At 37.3% G+C, this 9,327-nt stretch overlaps 1 protein-coding gene across 1 annotated transcript; it reads left to right on the forward strand.

Annotated features, from left to right (window-relative positions):
* Nucleotides 1-584: 584 nt before the first annotated feature.
* On the forward strand, nt 585-8,578 carry LOC114248271 (uncharacterized). The gene is made up of 8 exons (XM_028181464.2): nt 585-622; nt 1,314-1,348; nt 2,456-2,517; nt 3,794-3,868; nt 4,624-4,889; nt 6,966-7,033; nt 7,320-7,454; nt 7,975-8,578. The coding sequence occupies exons 2-8, from the start codon at nt 1,343-1,345 to the stop codon at nt 8,101-8,103; spliced, it is 741 nt and encodes a 246-aa protein (XP_028037265.2). The 5' UTR covers nt 585-622; nt 1,314-1,342; the 3' UTR covers nt 8,104-8,578.
* Nucleotides 8,579-9,327: the final 749 nt, after the last annotated feature.

The following is a 9,327-nucleotide window of genomic DNA, read 5'->3' on the forward strand; positions in this document are numbered from 1 at the left end:
CATCGTTTCTCTCCACTTGATCGTATAGTCAGATTAGTTAGTCGATGCCATATTTGTGTTTGTTTTTGTTTGTGAGGCGTTATCTAGTGGTAATATATCGATGATATACACACTTAATTGAGACCTTAGAACTCATTTCTCAAGGTAGGTGGCGGCATTCACTTTGTAGATATCTATGGGCTCCGGTAACCACTTAACACCAGGTGGGAGCTTGTCCACCCAATCCAAGCAATAGACAAAAATATATTCTCTTTTTTTATATATAAATTTACTTACTTTAATTTCAAACAAACACGAAACTCTAATTAAATATATTTACAAATAAAAAATTCCGAATACATTTTTCCGCGAGTGACGACGATACGGGCGCACGCTTGTATATTATAATCAAAAAAAGTAGAGTATCATTCATTCCGTTTCATAGAAGCAAATGCGAAAATTATTCTCACACAAATCCAAACGTTTATACACATGCAAACACACAATTATTTGCAAATACATACACACACACACACACACACATACAGTATATGTTTCGGTTTTGGCGTATAAAAGAGATGAGTTTCAGATACAAGATCACACAGCATCCGTACATCAACGAGTGATAAAACTTACATTGTTGGTTAGTTATTTTTGTTAATTAGCGTAATATAAGATCTATGTTCATTAGTAATTAGCTTTGATTTCGTGCGCTACCCCTCAAGGTGATCTCAAAATGTTTATTAATTGAATTTTGTTTAAGTTGCAAACGATCGCCTGAATTAAATAGTCAAAAGGCTTGGGATTATGAAGGGTTCGAGTTAGGCAGAGGCTTCAATTATTACGGTTTTAAACGGTTGCCTGGAAGAGATCGCTTTTAGCGATAAGACCGCCTTTTGTACAAATTGTTGACTGTTTTTAATGTTAATTGTGTTTTCGTGTGTAATAAAGTGTGTTCTCTCTCTTTCTCTATCTATTATAGACTTAGAAACTATTACTATCGACCATGGTCGGAGAAGAGATAGCATTGTTGATAAATAACCAAAAAATTCAAACGAATATAATATCATCTAAATTTCGGTTGAACTTTAAAGAATCGAGTTTTGTTTGAGGTTATCCTTAGTAAAATACACATATTACGGACTGTGGACAGTCGCTAATGCACCTCAAAGATAGTGTTCAAAGACTCCAAGGCAAGTCTGCGTAATTTTACGAGCCCGCCTCAATCCACCGTAATAAACAACTTGTCATTATAACATCTCTTTGAAACAAAAAGTTCTAACCGTTTCAACAGAGGAAGCCATTTAAACTGAAATATTTTGTTTCCTTTTCAGAATATTCCGGATTAAAATACTCTATTAAAATGAAGGTGAGTTGTTTTTTAAAATACTTAATAAGCAATTAAATATCGATTTTGTCTTCTTTTTTTATTGCTTAGATGGGTGGACGAGCTCACAGCCCACCTGGTGTTAAGTGGTTATTGGGGCCAATAGACATCTATAACGTAAATTCCGCCACCCACCTTGAGATATGAGTTCTAAGGTCTTAGTATAGTTACAACGGCTGCCCCGCCCTTCAAACTGAAATGCACTACTGCTTTAGGGCAGAAAAAGGTTGGGTACCTATCCGTGCGGACTCACAAGAGGTCCTACCACCAGTATTTTTTTTAATAAGAAGTGAAATTGTAAATCAAGATTATTGATAAACGAAAGTCCCTTTTAGAAATGGTTGACTTAAATATTAGATGTAATTTTGCGTGTAAAAATTTCAATAAGCGCACTATTTATTTGGAATTTACTATTTTCTATTAATAACACTTCCTAAGTACATCTCATGAACAATATGGCCGTCCAAACACTAAAAATCTCTTTATTGCCTTAAGTAATGATTATATTCCTTGACACGTTAATTATCGAAGCAAAATTAAAGTGTAAGATGGTTATTTGTTTAATGAAAAAACTACCTAATTCGCCAATCGCGTTTCTCTGCTCTCAAACATTAGAAACATTAATTGATATATTATAACTTCCTAATTTTTTATATTAATTAGTATTATGTTTAAGAAAACTTAATTCTATTTACATTTTTATACTGCACTTATTGATTTATGAATAAATATAATCACATAAAATATTCTTAACGGTTCGTTTTTTCCAGATTTAGTGACGCGTATAAATATCTCCCAAATAAATTTCTGGTGGTAGGACCTGTTGTGAGTCCGCACGGGTAGATACCACCAGCCCGCCTATTTCTGTCGTGAAGCAGTAATGCGTTTCGGTTTGAAGGGCGGGGCAGCCGTTGTAACTATACTGAGACCTTAGAACTTATATCTCAAGGTTGGTGGCGCATTTACGTTGTAGATGTCTATGGGCTCCAGTAACCACTTAACAACCAGCTCGTTCACCCATCTAAGGAAAAAACAAATAAAACATAGACAAGAAATACAATATGTCAAGGTTTTTGTATGTCCTTCCAGTTGGTGACGGCTTGCGCACTCCTCATAGCTTCAGCATTGGCGGAGCCTCCTGTAGACAACAGGTAAGAGCTTGATTGGATTGCGACAATGCTTTTTATGTCACATAATTCCCGATACAAGGAACAGGCTGGATTAGATTCGAACTCCTCAAATTGTACTTCTGATTACACGTTGGGGTAGATAGGTGAGGCTTAGATTCGGACCCAAGTGGCGACAAAGGAAATCCTTTCATTGCATGAGATGAAACTCAACCGAAGTTAGGGGGCAAGGCAAGTTGAAGCATTGTTTTTAATATGCTTTTATTAGCTTCAGACGTATGTGTTAGTATGTAACGGATTCTTTGAACATGATTTTGACCCCCTTCAAAACGTCGGATTAACTCGAAATTTGGTATACTTATTAAGGACCGATGACAATACAATATTAAAAATAAAAATGAAGAAAAAAAATAAAAAAATTGAAATTAAACTTAAACAAATGAAAAATAAATAATAGTTAAAATAAAAACAAAAAAAATACGCTTTTATAGAAAATCCAACTAAAAATAGAAAATAAATTTTAATAAATTTGAATCAAAAATAGTGTAAGAAAAAATGATTTTATTGTAAAAAAAAGCGTGGGATGCATGGTATCAGTAGTTATAAATATTTTATGAACAGATATGAGTAGAAGGGTTATTTTGATAATATCCTGAAAAGCACTATTATTATTATTTTAGATGGACGAACTCACAGCCAACCTGGTGTTTTTTTATTTTTTATATTGCCCTTGTAGGCAGACGAGCATACGGCCCACCTGATGGTGAGTGGTTACCGTCGCCCATGGACTTCAGCAATGCCAGGGGCAGAGCCAAGCCGCTGCCTACCGCAAAACCCCACCCTTCAAACCGAAACGCATTACTGCTTCACGGCAGAAATAGGCAGGGTGGTGGTACCTATCCGTGCGGACTCACGAGAGGTCCTACCACCAAAAATAGAGGTACCACCGCCCTGCCTATTTCTGCCGTGAAGCAGTAATGCGTTTCGGTTTGAAGGGTGGGGCAGCCGTTGTGACTATACTGAGAACACAGAACTTATATCTCAAGGTGGGTGGCGGCATTTGCTTTGTAGATGTCTATGGGTTCCGTAACCATTTAAAACAAGGTGGACCACACATCTGCGTAATTAAAAAATCATATATTTTTATTATTGCCCATAAAGGCAGACGAGCATACGGCCCAGCTGATGGTGAGTGGGTAACTTTGCCCATGGACGTCAGCAATGCTAGGGACAGAACCAAGCCGCTGCCTACCGTACCAAAAAGCGATTAACGTACTAATTTGCCTCTATTAAATCACAGGTACCTCCCTCCCTCGCAAAACTATGGACCTCCAGATTCGGGAGTGTTCGGTGCTCGAGGACCTAATGGATTCCGGTTAGTCAAGACTTAATTTTTTTCCTTTTATTGATGCACAAAACAAATTACAACCATAGAAATTATAGGTTTAAATATTTAACATAACAATCTGGATTGCAATCCGAAACAGGTGCATACAGAAAAATCTGAACAGTGTTTCTTTTTAACCTGTTCTGATAGCCTTCAGAGGCTATTTCAGCTTCACCCTAACGTGTAGGTGAGCTCACGGGGCTCAAACCGGAGTGTTGCTAACACGAACCCTAGCAAGAGCCGTGCTTCGCAGAATCTACCACCGGATCGGAAACGCGATCCACTGAGAAGATCCGGCGAGAAACCCAGTGGGCTGAGCCCGTGCGAGTAGGTACTACCGCAATGCTTATTTCTGCCGCGAAGTAGTTATGTTTCAGTTTTAAGGGTAGGCAGCGGTTGAGAACTAAGATTTGGACGTCATTTTTCAAGATAGGTGACGATATGAGCGTTTTGGAGGCTTAAGTTTTTATTTTTATTACATAGATGGGTGGACGAGCTCACAGTCCACCTGGTGTTAAGTAGTTACTGGAGCCCATAGACATCTACAACGTAAATGCGCCACCCACCTTGAGTAATAAGTTCTAAAGGTCTCAGGTATAGTTACAGGTATAGTTATTATCTATACTTAGATTAGATACTAGAAGTCGTCGTAGCCTACAGGATAAGACGTCCAGTGCATTTGTATCTAGCGATCTAATAATAATAAGGTAGTGGAGTCAAACATGGATTTTAAATTATTTCAGAAGTTCCTCCCGTTTCCCATCTACCCGCGTTGGGTCAAGCTTCGGAGCTCCCCACGGGGCCCTCTCTGCTCAGTATGGGGCACCCCAAGTGACGTTGAACAGTCAATTTGGCAATGCCCCATCTACCCAATACGGCGCGCCCCAAGCCCCAGCAGCAAAGTACGGGCCGCCTCAGAGTAGCCCAGCGATTTTGTACGGCGCTCCTCGCGATGGCTTCGGACCTCAACTGAGTGGTCAACGTGTGAACGGGGCCGACTTTAGCGATTGTGAGTTTTGGAACTACTAATTTGTAACGAGGCATTTTTGAAGTGCGAATCTTCTTTAGCCGCTTGAGCGCTTTTTGCTAGGAGGAAATCTTATGGGTTCGCTTCACCGACATGCTTATACATATATACTACAGTATATATTACGTTAACACATAGTATATACCTAGTCAGGTCATAAATTCTGTCACATGTTTAATGTAAAATAATTGAAACAAGTTTATTCATTATGTAACCATTCATATACCAAAATGAACTTAACAAAACATAGATTCTTATGACACTAAAGTTTATTCAAAATGACCTCCGTGATTTTGAATACAGGCCTTCAATCTGCGCGGCCAGTCGTCTATCGCAGCACGAACGAGGTCTATGTCAATATCGACGGCTGCCTTAATCAAGGATGTCTTGAGTGACTCCAAATTGGGATGAGGCTTTGAGCACGCCTTTTCCTCCAAGTGTTGCCATATCTTGTAATCTAACGGATTCAAATCTGGACTGGAGGAGGGCCAGTCTTCGTGCTGGATGAAGTCGATTTCACGCGCCGCCATCCAGTCTTGTGTGTTCGTCGCTCTATGAGCTGGCGCCGAATCTTGTTCGAATACCCAGTGCCTGTTATTGAACATGGTATGAGAAACAGGTTCCACAAGGTTCGTCAGGACTGTATTTTGATACACAACTGCATTCGTTTTTACACCTTTCTCACAAAAATGTACCTCTGTTAAGCCCCAATAAGAAACTCCCAACCATACCATGAGCGAGGATGGAAAATGACCTGGTTGGACACGCGGAATACGGTTGCTCGCTTCTTCACTACTGTGTGCGTACACCTTATCATTTTGTTTGTTGTAGCTCTCTTCTACGGTAAAAATTTTTTCATCCGAAAAAAGAATTTCCCGATATTTTTTTCCCGCGTACCGCTTCAACAAAGCGCGGCATCTCTTCAGTCTCAGGTCCATTAGACGAGCATTCAAACGATGTCCTGTTTTTCTTCGATATGCCCGAAGCCCTAAGTCTTCATTTAACACCCTTTTCACCGTGGTTCTGCTTAACCCCATCTGAAGGGCCAACAGTTTCTGCTTACGTTTGGGATTTCTTTGAATTCGCGCCTTCACAGCTTTTATCACTGCTGGAGTCCTAACAGACCGAGGGCGACCACTTCTTGACCGGTCATCTACACTAGAGTCTTCATTGTATCGTTTGATGGTACGATAAACGAATCTTTTGGTTATATTCAAAATTTTCAGTATGTTAAAAATTTGAATTGGCGCGTAACCGCAACGATGCAACGCAATAACTGCAACACGGTCTTCTTTAAGCGTCCACTCCATATTTAAAAATGAGTAAAATTCTAAAAGTATACATTTTTATTTTCATGAACAATTCGAAATTCGAATTCAATAAACTTTTTTTTTTTTGTTGCCAGCATTCTAAAAGAAAAATTTTTACTGTGTGACAATACTTATGACCTGACTAGTTATATGTATAGTATGTGTTACCGTAAATGTGCACATTTGCCAAAAAGTTAGGTATATGTGAACTGAATATAATGTATATGTACATTTCCCGGCAAATGTGTACTCTTGCCTTCACGTTTTAAGAAAAGTTGGAATACAAATAAATTAAAAATGTTGTTGCAGTAAAAAAATATTTATTTAAATAAACATAATACAAAAGGCTTTAATAACGAAAATGATTTTAATTATAAAATGTAAATGACTAACAAAACATACTTTTCTTTGCATATTATACATATCGTAGGTTAGGTTAGGTTTAGCTAGGTATTACTAGCACTTGCGATTTCGTATGCTCACATTTACCAAAACGACATGGTCACTGTGAATTCAATGTACCTATATTTCCCTTCTTAGAAATTTTAAATGTTAGTTGAATTCACATTACCCAAACGAAGAGGCAAATGTGCACATTTATCGGGAAATGTGTATATTTGCCGCAATATCTACTTTTACCGTAACAAATATATGTCTCCGACATATATACTCCTGCATGTACTATAAATACGATAGACTCCCATGGGTCCGTGTGTTTAAAACTGTCAAATATGGCTCTAAATTTCAGTACAAAGCAGACATTACCTGCCCCCCGGAACTGGTAGAGATGGGTACGACGCTGATGAAGCTAACCGCGTAAGTTCATTTGCTTTACTTTTGAAATTGAAAGGTTGTTATTGCTGATGTATGCTGTTTGGCATTAATGAGGGCCCGTCTCTATGTCTAGTGCTAAGATATCATGTGTTTCGGTTTTAGAGGTAAACTCGACATGTGTCAAAGTGGATTTAATTTCCCAGGAATTCGTGTCCACTCAACACTGAAAGAGATTACCATGAGCTAATTAACGTTTATAAAAAAATACGATTTTTAAATAACCCCTAATAAACAACAGATGGCGCTATTATACGAAAATTTGTTTCAGGAGCCTGCGAAGTATAGCTTCGAATATATGGTGAAGGACGAGTATTCCGGAAATGATTTCGGTCACCACGAAGCCCGGCTCGGTGATAGAGCAGAAGGAATTTATTACGTAGTTCTACCCGACGGCAGGAAACAGGTAACTCTTTGAAAAAAAAAAAAATTTGAGTACACTAGCGACCCGCCCTCGCTTCGCTTTGGAAACTGTAATTTATTATTGATTTCTCCACTATTTAATGGATGTTATTATACACATAAACATTCCTCTTCAATCACTCTATCTATTAAAAAAACCGCATCAAAATCCGTTGCGTAGTTTTAATGATTTAAGCATAAATAGGGATATAGGGACAGAGAAAGCGACTTTGTTTTATAGTATGTAGTGATGCCCAGTAGATTTTTAAAATGTATAGTCTACATATAAAGCCCGTTGTTTTTTTTTAACAGTAACTAACTACTCAAAGCACAAGTAGAGAATTACGGATGCATATTGAATGATCATTTAATTGCATTTTTAATGCTACCATCTATTGTTGAATAGAATTTTCTACTGAAAATTGACTTCTTAATCTATTGCTCAATAGATGCCGTTACTAAATTGTTTCTATGTAATTTTACTATTCAACCATAGATGTCACTATTAACAATTAATATTTTAGACTGTTGAATATGAAGCCGATCAAGAGGGATACAAACCAAGAATTTCCTACGAAGACACCGGTCTTGGAGCCATCAGAGCAGGCCAGGGACATGTCAATGGAGGCTACAGCCAGGACGGGCCCTACTAGTCGATAACAAAGGCTACCAACCCATCATTTGTATAAACATTTTTATAACCCACTAAATATCAAAAGAATTTCAGATTTCTTGATGTTAGAGATCCACTTAAAACTCTAAATTCTCGGTAATATAATGACAGGCAAAACTTCTAAAAGTACGCTAAGTATCATGTACGCTAACTTTCCTTTATTACTCTTCAAAACATTTTTATTTATATTTTTTTCAATGTACCTTTTGTTAATTTTAAAACCACCGGTATTAGTAATAATTAACATTCGCTTTTGTGAAACATAAAATCACTGAGATTTACTTCCTAATCGTTTTCCAAATACCTAAACGCTGTATTTTCTTGTTATTTGGTAATTTATAACGAATTCATGTAAAAACTTGCGCTTTTAATACTGATTAACGTGAAATATTGTAAATAAACAACGCAACGCTTATTTAGTCTTTAAGCTTTTCATAAAAATATAAATTGACCAAGATGTATTGTATTTTTTATTCAATATTCTATAAACTATTTTCATTTTTGGGAATTTTGCCAGTATAAAAAAAATACGATTTCAAATAATAATAATTAAAAAATTGAGCTCGTTTTGAATGTTTTTGTAGTGAAACTTCTTTAGAATCGTTGTGATTTCAAACTCAATGAAACGAAAAAATAAGTCCATAGAGACACGAACACATAAACGATAGGATTCGGCCGGCGACAGAATGAGATAGAAGACATTAGATGTTCTCAGTGTAGTGTTTTTTTAATACAGCGCCATCTATAAGATTTTTTAATACTAACGTGTGTATGAAAACTCTTGTAGTGAATTTTAATTTAGGATTATACGTGAAGTTAAAATTACAATTTACAGAGTGCGCTACCTCATAATTTACTCATGACTGATGACAAAATTTTACATATACTTAGATATTTAGGATAATTGTATTTTAATTTTTTAAGGTTTCACTTCTACCACGTGTGAATTGCATACATGTTTTATTATTATTTTCATAATAAGTTATTTCGGATCCTGCCAATCCACTTTCACTGCTTTAGGTTCTTCGAGCACCTGTCACCGTCATTGTCAAACTCGTCGAAAACGATAGAGTTTGACGTGCAACCTACTCCATAGACACAGCCCAATTAGTCGCGACTTCGATCCGGTACTAGATTCTGCGAAGCCTGCTCTTGCTAGGGCCAATGTTAGCAAATTCTCTCAAGTTGAGCCCGTGAGCGCACC

This window comes from Bombyx mandarina, chromosome 24 (assembly GCF_030267445.1).
Source record: "Bombyx mandarina strain Sakado chromosome 24, ASM3026744v2".
Taxonomy (NCBI): Eukaryota; Metazoa; Arthropoda; class Insecta; order Lepidoptera; family Bombycidae; genus Bombyx; species Bombyx mandarina.

Coding starts and splice junctions, on each gene's coding strand:
- LOC114248271 (XM_028181464.2), top strand. Junction 3,869..4,623: donor CGAGGACCTAATGGATTCCG/GTTAGTCAAGAC, acceptor AAATTATTTCAG/AAGTTCCTCCCGTTTCCCAT. Junction 4,890..6,965: donor CGGGGCCGACTTTAGCGATT/GTGAGTTTTGGA, acceptor TCTAAATTTCAG/TACAAAGCAGACATTACCTG.